This window comes from Rhinopithecus roxellana, chromosome 7, assembly GCF_007565055.1.
Source record: "Rhinopithecus roxellana isolate Shanxi Qingling chromosome 7, ASM756505v1, whole genome shotgun sequence".
NCBI classification, from domain to species: domain Eukaryota; kingdom Metazoa; phylum Chordata; class Mammalia; order Primates; family Cercopithecidae; genus Rhinopithecus; species Rhinopithecus roxellana.
In genome coordinates this window covers 96479821-96500395 of record NC_044555.1, presented here as the reverse complement: position 1 = coordinate 96500395, position 20575 = coordinate 96479821, and the positions used below count along the sequence as shown (strand labels likewise).

Sequence of the window (20575 nt, the reverse complement as noted above, 5' to 3'; positions counted from 1 at the left end):
TTGAGTAAATAGGAATTGGTGATTCAATGTGGGGGAAGAGAAGGAGTCTCAGTGATTTCCAGTTTTCTGAAAGAAGCAAGTGGGCAAACAGTGGATGGATGTGCCGTGTACTGAGATAAGGGGTACAGGAAGAGGAGGAGTTTTGTCAGGATGGGGGAAAGAAACTTTTAGTTTGGGCACTACCATTTCTTTGCTATTCTTTCACAACCGATTATTTCCAGAAGCTTCAGAAATAATGTGAGTAACAAACCTTTTCCTCTGATTGACAGGCATTTGGAAACACCACTGTCCGTGTCGGGAAAACAGAATAACTCTCCAGTATCTCGTCATTAGCTTGCTGGAAGCAGCTAGAACAGGGCTATGTTCCTGGGACTCTGGCGTTTTTCTCGCCTTGTGCTCTGGTTTGCGGCTTTCAGGAAACTGCTGGGACACCATGGCCTTGCGTCCTCCAAGTTCCTGTGGTGCTTGTGCCTCCTGGTTGTCATGTACCTTCCGCAACAGGTGTGGACACTCCCCTACAAGATAGGGGTGGTGGGCCCTTGGGCTTGTGATTCGCTGTTTTCAAAGGCCCTGCCTGAGGTTGCTGCGCGATTAGCCATTGAGCGAATCAACCGGGACCCATCTTTTGACCTGAGTTACTCTTTTGAATATGTGATTCTCAATGAAGATTGCCAGACTTCGAGGGCCCTCTCCAGTTTCATTTCCCACCACCAGATGGCCTCAGGATTTATTGGCCCTACCAACCCTGGCTACTGCGAGGCAGCCTCGCTCCTGGGAAACAGCTGGGACAAAGGGATTTTCTCTTGGGCTTGTGTGAATTATGAATTAGACAATAAAAATAGCTACCCGACCTTTTCTCGGACACTCCCTTCTCCCATCCGGGTGCTTGTAACTGTCATGAAATATTTCCAGTGGGCTCATGCTGGAATCATTTCCTCAGATGAAGACATTTGGGTGCATACAGCCAATCGAGTCGCAAGTGCTCTGCGGAGCCACGGCTTACCTGTAGGTGTCGTCCTGACCACAGGACAAGACAGCCAAAGCATTCGGAAAGCTCTCCAGAGGATTCACCAGGCAGACCGAATTCGCAGTGAGTGCTTTCTCCGGTTGAAATTTAAACGTGACTTCAGGGAAAGAGATTACAATCTCCAAAAGGTTTCCTATCCTCACACCCTAGGGTAGCACATCTCTTCCCATTTCTTCACACATTTGCCCTTTTTCACTCACACTCAGGTCCCAAGACTGCCCTGCTTCAACAGAGCCTATTTTATGAACTGAATAAAAGTACAAAGAACTCTGTGCTTCGTATGCCTGTGGATGCTAGTGCCTGCTCTTAGCGCCTGAGTGAACAATGGTGTCAAGAGCACTGTAGCCATACATCCTTTCTTTCTGCCCTTAGGACCCTGGTAGCTTCAAAAGTGCCAAAATGGTATGGGGAGGTGAGGGTCTTCTTATGGCTTCATTTTTGTTTGTTCTAGTCGCTGAGGAGAGGTTTACTTTTGACTCCTTTCTGGATACTTTCCTTCAAAGGTACCCAGTGTCCTTGTGGGACACTTACTTAGAATCTGTCTTCTCTGGACTCCAAAATGTCCATGCCTTCTGCCTCTTCTCAAAGCAGGGCTTTTCTTTTTGCAGCACACAGCTAGTTGATATGGAGGGAACCTAGCTGATGAATGAAAGCATATTAAAATGAGAAGACTGTCTAAATTTTAACAGTTTCCCCTTCCAATGGAAGCTTAATGTTCAAAGATGATTCTTGCAGAGACAATAGACCAAATGTGAAGCAAAGGACTTGACCCACTAAAGCTATCATTCTCAAAGTTAGTTGGGTGGATTTTGGCAAAAGGGGGCCCTTCCTGGTCCTCTTGAATCAGATCTCTTTTACTTACACTTATGGCAAGCCCTTGTGACACCTGGTTTTGATGTTTTTCTATTCCAATTTTTTAACCTCCATTTTACCTTCCTCTGGAGATGGCTATGATTCATGGAAACACTGCTCATTCCCCCATTGCAGCCACTCCACCACTTTAGGACAGATACCTCAGAAACTATTTGACAAACTGATTCCTTCAAGGATTAGTCCTGGTCCCAGTAATTTCCTTAACAATTAGTTTGTTAGAGAATGGTGCAGCTTTGGCCTGGCCTATAACCAGAAGCCTGTTTTAAGTTTCAAGTGGCTTCAGTATTGGACCTTAATTAATGATGATTACAAGAGGATGAGGGCAAGAGGAGTTTTTAGTTCCAGAACTACCGTAATCTGCCTCCAGCTCCAGTCGACAAGATTCCATGATGTTTAGTAATCAGTGTGGCTCTGATTACGTCATAATAGAGCTTGATACTTTCAAAGCAGAGCATTGAATTATTTTGAAAGATATAAAATCATTTGCAGGGAGGAGCCATGCCAGAAACAGGCTAATATATTTAGTATCATAACTTTATAATATGTTACAAATCTTCTTGAAGCCCAATGTCTCCTGCAAGTTTGTATTCCATGAATGTTTCACATCCCACCCATTTGTATACTTTGAAATGACATTTTGGCCTCTACTATAAAATGTTAAATAAATACAGGCCCTGAAGCTCTTTGGGCTGCCAGACTGAGAAGAATTAGGATTCAGTGCTAACCACCCACAACCCCTTTGAAGCAGGGAGGAAGCAAATACACATATTATTGCCCTACCATTAGAGATTCCTTTAGGTCAAGGGTTCTCAGTCTGGCTGCTCGCTAGAATTACCTGGACATCTTTTCAAGACTACTGGTGCCACAGCGCCACCTCCAGAAATTCTACTAGAATTGGTCTGTGGTGGGTTCCAGCAAAGGTATTTTAAATAGCTTCCCAGGCGCTTGTAACGTGCAGCCAGAGTTGAGAAATGCTGCTTTAACTTAATAATAATGTAAATAAATATTTCTCACTTTAAGTTCCCATTATTTTAATATGACTTCGCTTAGTCAGATTGTTTTCTTTATTACAGTACAGATCTGCTCACTAAGGGAATGGAAATTTTGAGGATGCGGAGAAAAAAACCTAGAGAGGATAGTTATGGAGCAAAGGAAGACCTTGAATAGCAAGTACAGCAACAGGAAGTGGAGGAGGGATTCAGAAAGAGAGATAAAAGGGAGTGAAGACAAAAGCTCTGCACTGCAGGATTTTCCTTTGTTTTTTGACAAAACATAGGCAGATTCAGATGAGGCATGCTGGGACCTCAGTGACATGAGTCAGAATGTGGGTGGGGTGGGGACAGGGGAACTGAGCCATAGGTTGGGCCGTGGCCTGAGTACAACCTCAGGCAGCTCATTGTACTTTGTTCAAAGGAGTGTGTAATACCCATACTTGGTACAGGCACATGTCTGTATCTGAGGGCATGCCAACTGGTGGGTGAGGTGTAACAGAGGGAATGGTGGAAGTGGAGTGAGTGTTAAAGTAAGATAGACATTGCCCTTGTTGTCCACTTGATCATTTGTTGAAAACAATGCCCCAGCCCACGGGAACATGTAAAGCAGGATCCAGAGAATGAACAAAAATAGATTATTAGAGCTTTAATTAAGTGGCCTAAAGTTCAGGGCACATCTTTGGTCCCATTAGAAAATTGGAGATTTGGTGAGAAACTGCGCCAGAAGCCAATGAGTACAGATTGGGTCAACATAGCAGTGAGGAAGACTGCAACACACCATGCATGGCACATACCAGATCACAGCTTTAGCTAATTTTCCAGCTCTTCTCAACTGCTGGGACTGAGGCTGCTAAGTATTCCTGGATATTATCTATCTGGACTGAGAAGAACTAAACAGACGATAAACTTTTTGTGTGACCTCATCTGAGAAGGGCTGAAGAAGGCAGAGCCTGACTTCTTCCCTATTTTGCTGGATATGAGGCTGCTTTTTAACACTGTGGACCCCCAAGCAAACCTTCAGAGAGGAGCCTTTGTGACGTACAAAATACAGTGGAAAGGGACCCCTTCCTTTGGAGGGGCCTAGAAATATTTGGAAGTAGTGGAAATAATTGAAAGGTTTTTAAAAATTTTTCATTTATTTATTTATTTTTTCTGATCTGTTCGCAAAAGTAGTGATGGCATTGCCATGTGGCAGTGGCAGTGGTGGTTGTAGTGATGTTGGTAGTGGTGTGGGAGGGGAGAGAAGAGCAGCCTATTACTGGCTGGTATGACACTTCTGATTCTTATAAATTAATATTTCCAATTAGGAACTCTCATTGGCACCTTACTGGAGTTGGAGCAAGTGTCTTTCTCAGAGACAGGTCTAAGTTGCACTTACATAATATCAATGCAATGATATATTTAATAGTAGGTAATAATAACAATAATAATAGCCATGGGCTCTTGGGTGGGGAAACAGCAGAGGTGTTACTATATGCTGCCATCTAGACAATAAGAGCAACCATACTATTACTTTACATGTAAACAGCTCTCTACATTTTACAAGACATTTGCACATAGATCTCATTTAATTCTCAGGATTATCCAGGAGATAGGCATTTTCTTTCAAGTTTTACAATATCTGCGAGTCTCACAGTAATAAGTACATAGGTGTAAACACTATCAACACCAAAGAAGGAATAAATAAATTCTCAGAATAGGGGGATTCAGCCTCTCCCAGATTCTCAACTCAACTCTCTTAAGCCTTGGGAGCAACTACCAATTTTCTTTGCTTCTGACAAAGTCAAATAGGAGAGATATTAATCAAAGACAAAGGCCTTAATTTATAGTCAGGGCTGCTGTATGTGGCTATGTAGGTTGTGCCCTGCACAAGGAAACCTAGCTGATTAGACTTGAGGGCCAAAATCCAGTCCACTCTCTGCTCCTCAAACCATGAGCCCTGTTGGAAGTTTTTGTCCAATGGCACAAAAGGGCATTTACTCACCAAGCAAGGCACCTGTAGGGTTGCATTCATTCAGAAGGGGTTCCTCTCCTAATTCCTGCAAAGGTTAGCAGGAGGCCCTACCTGCAGCTCTTTAGAGAACTTTTCAAATGGCTATTCTAAGCCCTCTTTTCTCCTCATCTTCTTGCTGATCAGCCCTGTGCTTGGCTGATTGTGTAATCCTTTCAATTTGGGCTTACCAGGATATTGGACCATTTGGGATTTCCTTTCAATCCTTCCAAATTGGGAATGCTTCATTACAACATGATGTTAAGTAAATATGACACCATTGGAATAGCTTTCTCTTGTTCTTCCAAAATTAGATACCTGATTGCTATCTTATTGCCTGGGACAGAATGGCCTCTTCTCATTTATTGAAGATTCTTGTGTATAAGAAAAAGATAGCAATAAAAATAATGATAACAGTTAATATTTATTGGGAGTTTACTATGTGCTAGTAATTTTTCAAGGGCTTTATATGGACTATGTCATCCAATAATTGCATCTCCCCTATTAAGTAAGGGCAATTATTATTTACCTACTTTATGAATAAGACTTCTGAAGCTAAAAGGGGTTAAATAACTTACCCAATGTCACACAACTGGTGAATGAGAAAGCCAGGATATATATTCGGAGTAGTCTAAAGCAGTGGCTCTCAAATCTCAGTGGGCATCAGAATCCCCTGGAGGACTTATTAAAACACAGATTGTTGGGTTCCTCCTCCAGAGCTTCTGGTTCAGGAATGCTGGGGTGGGGCCCCGGAATTTGCATTTCTAATACTGCACATTCTCAGGTGACACTGATGATGCTGGTCCACGGACCACGCTGAGAACCACTGGTCTAATGCTAGACCAATACTATACTACCTCCCATCCACTTGTGGTATGCTCCTGAAGCATACTCACTTGAGATCCTGTATTCTATATGTGGCATATAATTCAGCCCTTCCACCTTTCTTTCGTAACGTTTGGACCCATAAATAAAATTCTTTCATGTGCCTCAATGTACAGGTGTCATCCCTGTTTTCCTATGCTAATAACAACAGTGATACTGATAATACTATGACTGGGAGTCTTTGCACCAATAGGGAATTTGGTATAGGATTTGCTATAATGTAACACCAAATGTAAGTAAATATAAATGGCAAGAGGACAACTTGCTTTCATGACTGGCAAATGATCACTAATGATCAAATTATTGAAGACTTGACACAAGAGGAAATCTCTAAACATCTAGACTTCTTGCATTTGAGAGGCCTTATGTATATAGCTGTTTAGGAAAAACAGGAGAAAACATATGTTTCAAGGTATGGAGAAATATAAAACCTTATCTCAAGCTGGGCAGCAATGTTAAGGCAACAAATGCAATTGCAATATAAGTTTGAGTATGGAAAAAGCATAGTCTGATGTAGATGGAATAGTCTTTGAATGTTATATTTGTGTGCCATCATGCTGAGCTACTTGGACCAGTTCAACACCAGTGGTAGTTAAGTAAGTGGTAGCTTCAGGACTTATGGCCAAAAATGTGTGAGGTGTCCTTAGCTGATAGAGATAGCCACACATCCCCTAGTGTAGTGTTCTAAAAGTCTACTTTGAGGGCCTCCTGCACTGAGTCACACTTGGGGATAGGGCCTGGGAAATAGGCATGTTCCAGAGCCTCCCACCTTCTTCTTACACAGCCATTTATTAGGCTGGGTGGGAGAAAACTGAGAGGGAGAGGGTAGGAATGTATTCTTTCACAATATAGCCAGATAGGAAAGAATCCTGAGAGAAGGTGAGACTTGGGATAAATCTGCATGCTGCCCTCCTCCTCTGGTCTGCCTCCCTTCCCCACCCTCTTAGCAACTGTTAAAATGAATGACAGTGACAGGAAATATCACAAAGGGGTTACAATAAAGAGCAAAGACAGTACAATGGGGAGTGTCTCTGTGGTTTGTGAGCAGTATCGATGGCTCACAAATACGAATATGGCTCCTAAGGACTTCTTTAGCAGCAGCAAGTGGAATCATTTCTATCTCGCAAGGTGTGAAACTGGGCCCAATTTCCTCCATAGAGGACACCATAGTCAGTAATCTGAGAGAAATAAAGTGACCTTTGCCTTTTCGGAAACACAGTTACTCTCTCTCAAGAAAATATTTGATAGAATATTTTAATTTAGGAAGAGAAATAGGAATTGAGTGACATGGAAATTGACTTCTCCCGGAGTTTCATGACATTTCCTGCTGCTAGTGAAAGAAAGGGTCCTAGACAGCCTGCTATGGTTGGTGCCACAATATGAAGACATAGATGCTAGACAGCTCAAGTAGCTCAGAGAAAGTGCTGGTGTCATATCCTGGTGAGATGCGATCTCAGAAGGGTGTATTTCCTGGTCCTTGTTTTGACTATAAAGTAGCTTGACAGGATGGAAACTTACAAATTAGTATTATTCAATGACCACCTGTTGACCCAGGCCTTGTTTAGGATTTAAGATTTCTGTACACTAATCTTTTCCTGACAACAACTTACAGGTCAAATCCCATTTTAATGAATGTAATTTTAACATAATAAAACTATTTAGTAAAATTATCTTGTAGAACAGATGTATCTACAAATCCCTGTTCACGAAGCACTCAATCTATTAAATTAAGATGCTGTTGTTTGAATTCAGTATTTATGCTTTCTACTTTAATCATGTTCAATGGCAAAATCTTGCTAGGCAAAAAATAGAGGAGCCTGTGATTATTCCCTCTTGAGTTTCCTATTTCTTCTTCTATAAAATCATGGGGACAGGTTGGTCTACTTGGTCTTAAAGGGTCTTTTCAGTCATAAAACTTTGGACCCTTTGAAATATGGTCAGTGTGGGTCAATGAAAGAAAAATAAAGCGGAGAGATTCAGGGTTGAGGGTAAGGTACTGGGCATAGTTAATGATAGTAGGCATGAACAACAGGTATGGCAGTATCTACCTGCCCAGCAAATATCACTTCCAATTGTTCCTCCATCCTAACAATCGATATATGCTCATATCTCATATCTCAAGGAACGCACAAAAAATACCCAAGTGTACAAGCTCTCCTCCTGAAGAGGCTGTTAGTTTACAAACATTCATCTAAACAACATTCATTGTGTGCATAATATGTACAAGGATATGGAAATAAATAAGACACAGTTCCTGACCTCAAGGAGCTCACAGTTTGGTAGTAGAAGCTGATATAGGTAAATAAGAGCAATAAATCTTGTAAGTACCAGGGTAGAAATCATCTCAGGGTAAGGTGGGGGCTCTAATCCAGTGTCACAAGTCAGTTTCTCTGGAAAGCAGCCTGTCAGATGGAGCTTTGAGTGCAGGAAGCTTATTTAATGAGTATTTTCAAGGAGAACACCTGTGAGGAAGAGACGACAGTAGGATTGGGCAGAGATAATTGAATTGCAGTGCAGCCACAACAAAGGCCTCAGCCGGTCTTAGGGGGCGCTCTAGAGCTGGTATGACCCTTCAGAGTTGTCCAGAATTGAGATGAGGAGTCTGGGCTGTTCTACCTCCATGTGGAATAGTCATTAGGTTCAGTTGCACCCACAGAAAGGGGCACAGTGTGTAATAATAATTGTTTGACAGTCAGATCTTCAGAGTGAAAAAAGTTCTGATTTGTAGTGTTTGCTGATTTCCATAGTGTAGTCACTCCCACAATGGTTAATTTCAAGCTAATAACATGATGTTAACTGGCTCACAAAATCTCTGGAAGTTGAACCAGCAAAAGTGAGCCCCAAAACACTACTGACATCATGTAACCTTGAGAGAGGTGATTTTCCTTAGCTGAGGCCAACTCTCAGAGAAAAATCACCTATCAGCTGCTAACACACCCAGACCCAGCAGCTAGTGGAATGAGTGCTTCAGTGCTGAAGTGTGTATCTTGATGGCACATCATAATAGCACCTACTACATGTAATGTATGGTAAAGTATTTGCTGTATTGCAATCAGCACCAAACACTAGTTCTATTTAACATTTTCCATGCAGTAAAGTCATTTTAATATCCCTTTAAGTAAATTAAATCAAATTGTATCACTGTTGAGTAACCTTGAACAAATCACTCAATCTCTCATTTGCAGAAGAAAGATGCTAATACTGATCTACTTGCTGAGGATACTGTTGGACAAACTGGCCAACTGAAGCCTCTGACTAAACTCCTTGTGACTATGCTAATTTGACCAAACTAATTTATTTTTAATGGTTCAGCCAAATGTAGAGAGTGAGAAGTTTTCAGTTCTACTTTCTCTTTCTAAATCCAACTCTTGCATTGTCAAACATCTCTGGCACTCCATTTTCCCATTATACAATGTGTGATTATAAATAAGTAAGGCTGAATTCCTTGTGTGGCTCATGCACTAGCTCCAAAGATATCCTTTGAGAATTCTAAGGAAGGTCTGAGCATCAGAATACATGTAGAACCTCTTAGTATAATTATTTTGAAGGAGTTAATGGTCATTTGAAAACTCATGTCATGCTGTGGTATGTGCATATGTGTGTGGTATGTTTAAATCAACTTCATAATTTATTAGTTACATTTTACAAAATAAAAGGTACCAGCTCTAGCTCAAAGGGAAACTTTCTGGGGTGCTTAACAAGTGCAAAAAGGTGTTTGAAAATAGATGAAACAATATGTAAATGCCAAAGACAAGTCATTGAATGTAGTTAAGCACCCTTAGTTCTTGAGATTAAAGGTTCTGTGTAAACATGTATAATTAATATTTACCAGTAGCAATAGAGTCTTTGCCTTTCTTCAAGGAGCTCAGAATACTTGCCAGGCACTATCTAATTAAACTACTCAGTGTACCTGTAAAATGCATTGGAATCTGCATTTTAAAGATGTGGGCACTGAAGCACAAGTGGGCTTAAACTAAACTTATTTAGCATGCCAAGGGCAAAATTGGATATAAGACTTTCAGTCTCATGATCTAGCTGTCATTTTTCAACCGTGACCCCCTTGAATCCACTCTATCCTAGCATAACCTTGCCAAACAACATAGTTTCATAAGTCTAGGAAGAATTAAATTGAGTGCATAGTAATTCCAATTACAGGGAAGTTAGGTTTTAAAAAGTTGAACAGCTCACCCATAATATTACAGAGAGTACATCCTTAATCTGAGAATCTGAAATCCAAAATGCTCCAAAATTGAAAACTTTTGAGCACCAACATGATACTTAAAGGAAATACTCATTAAAGTATTTCAGATTTCAGATTTTTGGATTAGGGATGCTCAACAGGTAAGTATAATGCAAATATTATACTTAATATCCCAAATCCAAAAAATATCTGAAGTCTGAAGCACTTCTGGTCCTCAATAGTTTGTATAAGGAGTACTCAACCTGTAGTAACATTTATAGGTGAGGGAGTTAGTGCTTTTCATTGTCTATAATGACCTTGGTAAGGATGAGAACAGTTGGTCAAAATGTATTAGAGTGCATGTTTGTAGGAGATGGACAATAAAAAGCAATAGTGGCTGTGGTAACATCTCCCATCCTCTCTTACTATTCTGTCTTCTAATTCTTATGTATATAGTAGCTACTGTTTATTGGGTGCTATGTACTAAGTAAATGACTTGTCTCCTTTCTTCAATCATCACTACCACCCCATAAGTACATATTGTTATCTCCATTTCATGGATGAGACAGAGAGAGGTTAAGTAATTTAAAAAAGGGTACACAGTTAAAACTGGTGGTGTTGTGATGTAAAGCTGATTTTTCCAACCTTAAAGCCTCTTTTTTATGTTACCCCCCATTTATTATACTAGTTCTTCTTCCTGTCTAGGTATTAGGCTCTGCAGCCTGTAGGCATCTCTCTCTTGTCACTGTCCCCAATCCAGAGTCCATGAACATACCTCAGCCTCAGCTCAGGACAACATCTTGCTTATCTTGGAGGCATAAGAAACCACTTACAAATTGGTTAGAACACATTTATTTTTCCTCTCTGTAGTTTTTGGTACTGTGCTTTACTAGCAGATTGCTTCCACAACCTCCTTGCTTTGTTGGTTTCAGTAATCATCATGTGTATGCATTCAGCTTTGATTGGGGGAGAGACTCAGACGCATCTCTTGGAATGGGCTCATGATCTGAAAATGACTGATGGAACCTACGTCTTTGTTCCCTATGATGCCCTGCTCTACAGTTTACCTTATAAGCACACCCCCTACCAGGTCCTAAGGAACAACCCAAAGCTCCGGGAAGCCTATGATGCAGTGTTGACCATTACAGTGGAGTCCCAAGAAAAGACCTTCTATCAAGCCTTTACAGAGGCAGCAGCAAGAGGTGAAATTCCTGAGAAGCTGGAGTTCGATCAAGTAAGTAAACATTCATAAGTTATCATGAGCTGAGAACCTAAAACATCAGCATGGTAAATTATTTTCATACCAATAGTCTCAATTCCATAGGAGATCCAATCAATGGCAGGCAACCACAGACAAATTAAAAACATCTTTAGTTTGCTGAAAATATTTGTGAAACAAAGGCATATTATTTGAGATTTTTTCTTTTATCTTTAAGCAGCCCATGATGACATTATATAGTCAGGAAAAATAAATATATTTAAGAACAGAGCAACAAAACTTTAATATATACTGGTGCTGTTCAAGGGAGCCTAATAAAAAGAACTCCTGTTTGTGGTGTAAGTTCTGAATTAATTTAACAATAAGGCAAAAGAGCTAGTATATAATAAACTATTACCTTTATTTTTGATAACTCTGGTATTGGAGGATATGGCTTCTACCTGTAGGCATTTGAGCGTCCCAATACTGAACCCAAGGATTAAACAAACTTCTCCATCTGGTCAATGGCATTGCTGGACCACTGCAGTCCTGCCCCATGAGGGCAGGCCTTTTGTAAAATGTGTAGTCTGGAGAGGAACAGCAGAGCATTTGCTTCTTGTAGGTAGTCTGCTCCCAAGAGAAAGAAGACAGGAGGGGCTGAGCTACACATACTTAGTTCTCCTTCCAAACTAACCAGTCAGATTAATTCGTTTCTCCTTTGTGGGGAGGAACGAGTAAGTGGATGAAGACAGGCCACTTGGAATGGGGAAGAAGTCCTCCCTTCTGATATACAAGAAATAGTATTTATATATGTGTAGATAAATGTATGTATAGGCATATTTCAGATTCCAATCATAGCCACTGAAGGCTTAGAGAAAAAAAAAAAGGAGTGAGGAGGGGAAGAAAGTAGAGAAAACAATGGAGATCAAAGACAAAAACAAAGAGGACGAATACAAAGAAGATGAGGAATATGAGAGGAAGATGGGGAGACAAAAGAAGCCATTTAGATGGGAAAAGTACAGAGGGACGTTTCTGTACACTGGAGGCCAGATGTAGAAAGTAGGCATTTTCAAAAGTACTTAGAACAACATACATGTAAATTTAAAAGCGCTGGCATTTGCTAGAATACTGTATTAGTCATATTGCTTCCAGCTGTAAGTAATAGCTCAATACAAAATGGTTTAAGTAATAATTCTTTTTCAAAATTTGAAGATAGGAGGGCCCCAGGGTTGGTTAATTCAGCAGTCAATGATGTCATCTATGAAACATGTTCTTTTCATCTTTCCACTTTACAAGCCATAGCATGCTAAACTTGCCCTCATGAGCTGGTTCCTCTTATGGTCCCAAGGTGGCTGCCACAGTTCCAGACATCACATACAGGTGGAAATGTCCAGAGGTGAAAGTGGAGGCTGTCTTTCCCTTGCGTCTCTTTTTAAGAGTGAGGAAATCTTTCCCAGAATCTCCCAAGCAGACTTTTTCCCATACCTTCTTTGTCACAATTGTGTCCCATGCCCATGCCTAAACCAATAATCTGGAAGGAGGAATGTGACAACTGTGATTGAAAAGTGTGAACAAAATATATAGCTGCTGGAAAAATGTGAACAAAATTGAGATTCTGTTAGCAAGAAAGAAGGCTGTTAGGTAGGCAGTTGATTGTATCTGATATTCATATTCTTTTTTATCTGTCCTTTATTTCATCATCCTGTGGGCTGCTTCTCTGTCTGAATAGTGATTCAAATGAAATTTAGGTTTATGTATCTCTTTCTGCTTGGGGGATTTATATCAAATATTTTGCCAATTCTTGTTCTAATAAACAAATTAATAACAGAGATATTAACAATGCTGGATTTGGACTTTATTGTTACTGATAAGTTTATAATAAGTATTACTCTCTTTTAGGAGACACACACATGCGCACACACACATAGCTGAAAACAACTGGTCAGTTTAGTCAAGAATTGCAAAACTCCTCAAATTGCTAAGAATGGTTGGTCAAACCAGTTGTTTGATGTGTTTATAGGCAAGCAACTAGACGGTGAATTTTTGTACTTTTTAGCCAATGATATGGCATCACATAGATAAAATTAAAGTCATCTTTCTATTTTAATCAAAGTATCAAAGGAAGGATAGGGTGTATGTGTGTGTGTGTGTGCGCACATGTATGTGTATGTGTATTGTTCGTATATATATGAACAGGTATTTTGATATAAAAACTCAGACCTTCTTCTCTTGATATTTGCGTCAATCCTTTTGAGCTTGTGGAAAACATAAGGTAATTAAGGCAAAAAAAGATGCCATTAGCTTGGTTGCTAGGCAGCCTGCACTCTGCTTTACACAAGGAAATAGAATAGCTACAACAAAGAATCCAGAGCTTATGAAAAAGCCAGTTTGGATGCATTTGTACCCCTCAGTTTGCAGGTGCCCAGTCTGGACCTTCATAACTGAAGAATGATAAAAGGGCGAGATAATTATCTTCATATCTCTGATAAACAAAACCCCCACTTTCCCTAAATTATCTTGCTCAAAGGTACTTTAGAAGGCAGTCAGTATAGCAGAAACTGCAAATGTTAAGGTGTTAGACAAACTTGGGTTTACATTCCAGCTCTCACTTTTACTAGCTGGGTGCCCTTGAGCAAGTTACTTAGACATTTGAGCCTCAGTTTCTCCATATGTAAAATGGATTTGTGAGCCATATTTTCTAGGACTACTGTGAAAATTAAACAAAGTAACATGTAAAAAGTGACTATTAGAGTGCCTGGCTCACAGCTACCTTTTTTTCCACTTTTTCTCCTTTGAGGCTAGGATGACCTTATTGATTGGTGGTGACCTAGCATCTAAGTTACAATCTGACTTTAGCTTCCTACTCTCTTGAAGTTTTCTGCTTACTGGCAGAGAGTCTCTCAGTATTTCCAGCTTTCAAAATTATAAATGGCATATTCTCAGATCAAATTATGTAGTTTGATATTTGCCTATCCCCGGGCTTCTGTTTTTTGTTCCCTATTTGGTCAACAGGTCAACAACTATTTATGGAGCACCTGTGATGTGCTAGGCACTATGCTGAACCCTAGGTAGAACACTAAACAAGACAGACGGGTTTCTAGCAATGGTATATTAGAACCAGTCCAGAAAAGCTGATTTTGTGCATCTTTTCCCAGCTCTGCATTCAGTGACATCAATTGGTAGCTTGAAATCAGGCATGATAGTAGTAGTTACACCACAGAAACGGGCAAATGCTACAAATAAGAGTTTTTTTCCCTCTCCATATAGCTGTTGTCAAACACTTACTAGCACATCACTCATTGCCACCCTTATAGACCTTAAATTTTAGTGAGACACACAGATAATAAATGGTTAAGCAAATGCATTAACAGGATCACTGTATTTCTCCCTTGCCCAATAACTTTCAATGAAATGGAGATTTCTATATACAAGGAGCATTGCCTACAGCAGTGGTCTGCAACATCTCTTAATTTATACCCTTGCTTCTTTAACAAATAAAAAATGAAATGAAGAAAAAGCTATCAAAGTGATACATACACATAGTTTTAAAAGTCAAGAAATGCTAAAAGGTTTATATAAATAACAAAGCAGTCTATAAGGCCTTCCTTCTTCCCTTCATCAGAAGCAACCACTTTCATAGTTTTTAGCTCTTTATTCTGGTATTTACTTCTATGTTTCTAAATGCTATGCTGCTACTGGTGACTCTTGATTAATCAATTTTGAGCATTATTTGTTGCATTACTATTATAGTTGAGGAGCACTCTTAGTTTTTTGTAGTTCCTTACTCTCCTTTAAACCTTAAATATGGTTATGTCATGATTTATAGTTAAATCCACATTTAGTATTTTTAACATAGTACCTAGGTAAATATCATTTATTGCTGATCCACATGATATACTATGGTTATAATTCTTGTCACATGTAACTTTTCATTTTTACCAGGGTTAATAATTGCTTTATTTTTTAATCTGCTTACCTTAATTTGAATGTCTAAGTCTTTCCATACTTTCTGATAAGGCTGTAAAATCCTCTCAAAACAATTTTATACATAGTAAAGCCTATTAAATCTCTTATCAATTTCATTTGTTTTTGCTGGGGCTCTCTGTCTTCCTATTCCAATCTAAACATGTTGCTCCCTAAGGCTGCTGCATAACTATTAATATGCTAGTTTTCTATTTTCATAATTCTTAAATGTCTCTTTCTCTTCTCTGCAGGATCTACTGTTTTATGAATCTCATGTCCTATTTTCTTGGTTTAATCTGTCATTTTTGTGGAGCACACCCTGTAGTAGCTTTTTACAGGAGGTAAATTTTTGAGATTTTGCACGTCCGAAAAGTCATTATTTCATCTTCACTATTGATTGATAGTTTGAATGAGTATATAAATCTAGGATAGAAATCATTTTCCGTCAGTACTTTGAAGACACGTCACATTGTCTTCCAATTTCCACTGTTGGTATTGAGAACACCGATGTCATTCTTATTCCTAATCTTTTGATACAACTATTTTCATTCCTCTTTATCCCCTCAGAAACTTTTAAAATGTTCTCTTTATTTCTGATGCTATGAAATTTCATGATGACGTATGAGTCTTTGACACATAATATGCTGTATTGGTGGAGGCTTTCAATCTAGAAGGTGATTCCTTATGAGAAATTTTCTTCTATTGTTTATTTCTTAATTTCTTGAACAACATTGTCTTTCTTCTCTCTGGGAATACTATGAGATATACAAGATATAAGATGTCCTTGGTTGATCTTTTAATTGTCTTATTATTTATCTTATATGGTCCATATTTTTGTTTTTAGTTTTCCTTCCTGGGAGAGTTTCTCATCTTTGTGTTCTAACACTTTTACTAATTCTTAAGAATGATTTAGTTATATTTTTAATTTCCAAGAGTTCATTCTTGTTGTTTGATTATTTTAATAGCATTCTGCTTTTGTTTTATCAATACAGTATTTTTCCTGTTTCACTGAGGTACTCATTATAGTTCTTTTGACGTTTCCTTCTGCTCTCTATTTTATCTGTTTTTTCCTCAGTTCCTATTTTTTCATGTTTTTATTTCATGTTGAAAGTTTTCCTTAGATGTCGGCAGATTTGAAGGTTTATGTGCATGATGGATATATTGACAAGTGGGCTTCAGTACAGGGCAATTGGCTAACCAGTTGCTTTTTGTTTGCTTCTTTTGGTCAATATCTGTAGGCCTTGGCTTTTGAGGTAGTCTTTTTCTTCAGAGAAGAGTCTTCTAATCTTCTTGGGAGTCATAATCATAGCTGTCAGTATTCCAGAAGCAATGTTGGGAGGAGACTGGGATTCTCACCATTAAGAATGAAAACTTTAACTCCATCACTGTTTTTTTGTGCTCCACCTCATTTCCAACTTCCTTTTTGTCTAGTGCCCCAGCTCTGGAGCTGCTCTGAATCATAAATCTGTTTCCTATAGACATCTGCACCTCCCAGTAGAGGCGGGTATGGGGGATGTCTACATGTTTATTACGCAGACATTCAAAGAGCTCTCCCTCTTTTAGTGTTTGGCCTCACCTTCACTTCTACAGTACTTGGTGGTTGTAATTACTAAGTCTTTCCAGGATTCTTACGGGGCAGATCTGCTTGTAGCTTATCAATAATTCCCTCTGCGGGCACTTAGGTTTGACTGTTCTCCACTTTGCTAAATCAGTTGCCATGTTTGTAGCAAATTTTTATTTTCAGATTCTGTGGTACAGGGTTACGGATGTTTCCTGATACCATTAGATATGGAGATTTAGTGTTTCTGTTCCTTGTTCTCTTTGTTTGAGAGTGATGTTTGAGAGGAGAAAGAGAGTGAAGTAAAAAAACCAATCTTGATTTCATTTTGTTTAATCAGGAAGAATATGGAAAGTCATAAAGGAAAAAATAAGTCACAAAAGTTTGCCTGGCACCTGATAACCCCTCAATTAATGTTAGCCATTATTATTATTATTATTAAAGTTATTATTATTATTATTATTGTGGGTCAGGCACTCTGCAGGGGATATAATAGAGATCAAAATAGAAATGAGATCTTTCCCCCAATGAAGGAGAACAGTTTTTGCATTTCAGGTGCTAAGGAAATTGGGTCTAAAATTGGGACTCTAGTACTTCTTGGTCACCAGTTCAAAACTAGGACAAGGGACTTGAACACTATACTTTCAGGATGATGTTACCAGAGCCCTGTGCTCCTCTTCTGAAATGCAAACAATAGCAGCTGTTGTATATTCAGTGTTTACTCTGTACCAGGTCATTTACATAAATGATCCAATGGAATCCTCAGACAACACCTACAAATTAGATATATTAACATCTACATTTTGTGGTTGAGGAAACTAAGGCTTAAGGTAACTTGCTCAAGGTCATACAGCTGGCAAGTGGCAGAGCTGGGATTCCAACCCAGGGCTGCTACCAGATCCTGATCATTTAACCACACATTAGGCTTATGTTTTATTCCACTGTGCTAATAATATCTAATGCCAATGCTTTACTCAGGCAAAGTAACATTGCTAAGTGACTAATACTTTGATTTGAATAGATTTATTGAATTGTTTTCCTGTAATGTAGGTGGTACTAGGGCCTTATGAGGACCTGTGAAAAGAGAACAATAAATCAGAATAGAGAGATTTGAGGGGTGGGCACACCAGTGATGAACTTCCTAATTTGGTCTCAGGATGATTGGGCAAGGATTATAACTTTGTACCTTTAAATTTTGGCACAAATTAGACTTCTGAATTAGGGTTTGATGCCTGCATTCTTCCTTTTCATTGTATTCCCAATGCTTGCTTTCTGTTAAATTCTATTGGCCACAAATATATGTGGCTGGAACACACATTTTGGATATTTTTTCAAATGTACAGTTATTTGATTAAGCAAAGGAAATCCTCAGGATTTTTTAGCAAACTTGGGGACCTTATGCTCGTTATTGCTATTGTTTTCCATTACCCTAAATATGGGTGCCTGGCAGGGGGATGCTAGGCTGCAGCAGATGTGTTTAGGACTGGAACATTCCAGAATGGGGCACACCAAACAAGGTTGTCAGAAAAGGTTGCCTGCAGCTCACAGTGGCTAAGATTGTCTTTCTACCCCATTCTATACAAAATAAGGGTTTTGTGTTGATGTGCATCACATCAAACACATTAGTCTTTTATCCATCTCTTGGCTATGCCCAAGGGTTGAGATCATGCATTACTGGAGGTGCTGCCTTTAATAACAAGAATTCAATTATCATTTGGTTTCTTGATCTGTGCATGTGCCTGACTTTTTGTTCAAAATTGATGTGCCATTTTGTCCTTCAAGTGATGGCTTTTCAAGCTAGGCATGTTTTAATGTACACTTCTGAGGACAAAATTCTTTGGAAGCCGGTTTTGTGTCTTCTCAGACACAGTAAATCTGAACTGATGGTAGTCAACTTAACAACAGCACGAACCATTATACTGAACAAATTCAGATATTACTGTTCCTGATCCAGACCTTATTCTCTTGGATAAAACCTTTAAAAGCCTAGGGTAGAGCTATCTAAAGTAACAGAATAAAAACCAGTGATACGTTTTAATTATCATTCATAATTAATTCTTTCAGGTTCAGGTCTATACAGTAGGCAAAAACAATAGGCTTAGTCATCAGTGGTCTCACCATTTTGGACTGCGATGTCAACAAGGTCATCTCTCTGACAGAAGTTCCCGCTAATTCTGTCTTACTTTTTTGGAGCTTCAGTGAGAAGCTGGATAGAGGCCTGTAGAGAATGCCTCTTCTTCCCGTGTTCCACCTTTTACCTTTTCTCTTTCTCATTATTTGTGGCAAGTGCAACTAGAGACCTTTTGTGAATGATGCCAACAGAGTGTGCCCTTGATGTATGGGAAGAGGCAATTCCCTTGGCTGAAGGGCACAATGGGTGAAACAGGAACTCAAACCAACTACAGCACAACTCCAAGGCCTCAAAGTGACAGTGGGCCATTGTGACAGCCCCTCTTTTGCAAGTGAATGCTGTTACTATAGCTATGCTATAAGTCTCTCTACCATAGTGTTGTGGCTGTGAGTACATGTGTTGTCTAGGCTAGAGAATCCTGAAGAACAGGCTTCAGTTTCAGTCATCTTGGGGAGTTTCTGTCAGTCAGCTCCAATAGGTCAATCAGAGCACAAAAGCCAGCACAGCCTGGCCAGCTGAAAACCCAGTGTGTTGGAGCAACTCAGAGTTGGGAATGTTGTTTTTGAGTTTTAATCTTCACTTTTGGCTGTAGGTAGATGCAGTTTTCTTTCCCAGAAGGCTCTGTGCCTTTCAAAACAGAACACTAGCATTCTGTTTGCTTTCAGGAGCTTGCTGCCCTGTTTTTTTTTTTTTTTTTTTCACTTATTTGTTTTACCAGTATTGATTTTATACTCCACTTTCCATCCTTCACTTATTGTCATAACCTACCAAAGCCCCCAGAAAACAGTCAGGGTTTTGCAGAAATTCCAAAGACAATCAAATAGAGCATCCAAGAATGTCAGGAGGGGGAATTAGTGAAAACCTCTTAAGGGAGCGCAGCGTGTGCTAGGCAACTAAGTGTGGATACCTTGGTGGCAGCACATGCCATCCATTCATGATCTATTTCTACAGAGTACATCTTGAGACAGGGTGATGAGGGAAGATCATTGGAATAAAACCCTCTGGAGACGGAGGTATTGATTTCTGCTCCGCTAGTAGTTAGCTCTGTTATGTGGGGCAAGGTTTTGGCCTGAACAACTAGAAGAATGGAGTAGTTATTAACATAGATTGACAAGACTAGTTGTAGATGGATCAGGAGGATTTGGGGTGAATATCATGAGTTCAACATTGAGTATGTTGATTTTTAACATCCAAGTGGAGATATAAAAGTAGGCAATTGACTATATGAATCTGGAATTTAGGCTATAGGTCTGAATTGGAAGTATAAATTTGAGAGTTGTGGCATAGATCTAGTACTTAAGGCCACGAGAACAAAAGAGATCACCAAGGAAGTTAGTGTGGACAGAGACGAAGACCAAAGACTAAGCTTTGGGGCACTCCAACGTGAAGAGAGAGGTCAGCGAGATGAAGAAGAACCCTTAAACAGGCTATAAAAATGTCTACAAGCTAAATTTTGTCCCTGAACTATACCAAGTATTAGGAATTTTCACAGGAGTTCAGAGCCAGAAGGGACCACAGGGGACATATATTCTAATCAAGAATGCTAAACTGAGAAACAGGAGACCTGGATTTTACTCCTTATTTTATGCTCAGGTATGTGAACTTGACAGATCATGTAACTTCTCTGTGTCTCCCTTTCTTACCTATAATGTAAGATAGTTAGACAAGATGACTTCTAAAGTTTAGACATTCCTGATTCTGTGTTCTCTTTTCACAGAGGAAGAAATGGAAGCACAGAGAAAGCTGATAAATGACTTTCTCAAACATTCTGGCATTAG

The 20575-nt window shown here is 39.4% G+C and overlaps 1 protein-coding gene across 1 annotated transcript in view; it reads left to right on the top strand.

Annotated features, from left to right (window-relative positions):
* GUCY2F (guanylate cyclase 2F, retinal) overlaps positions 1 to 20575 on the top strand; it is a 112479-nt gene that overhangs the window by 5793 nt on the left and 86111 nt on the right. Inside the window, exons 2-3 of the mRNA XM_030934485.1 lie at positions 270 to 1090; positions 10880 to 11181. Of these exons, the coding sequence (XP_030790345.1) occupies positions 361 to 1090; positions 10880 to 11181 (1032 nt within the window). The 5' untranslated portion in view covers positions 270 to 360. The remainder of the gene's footprint in view (positions 1 to 269; positions 1091 to 10879; positions 11182 to 20575) is intronic.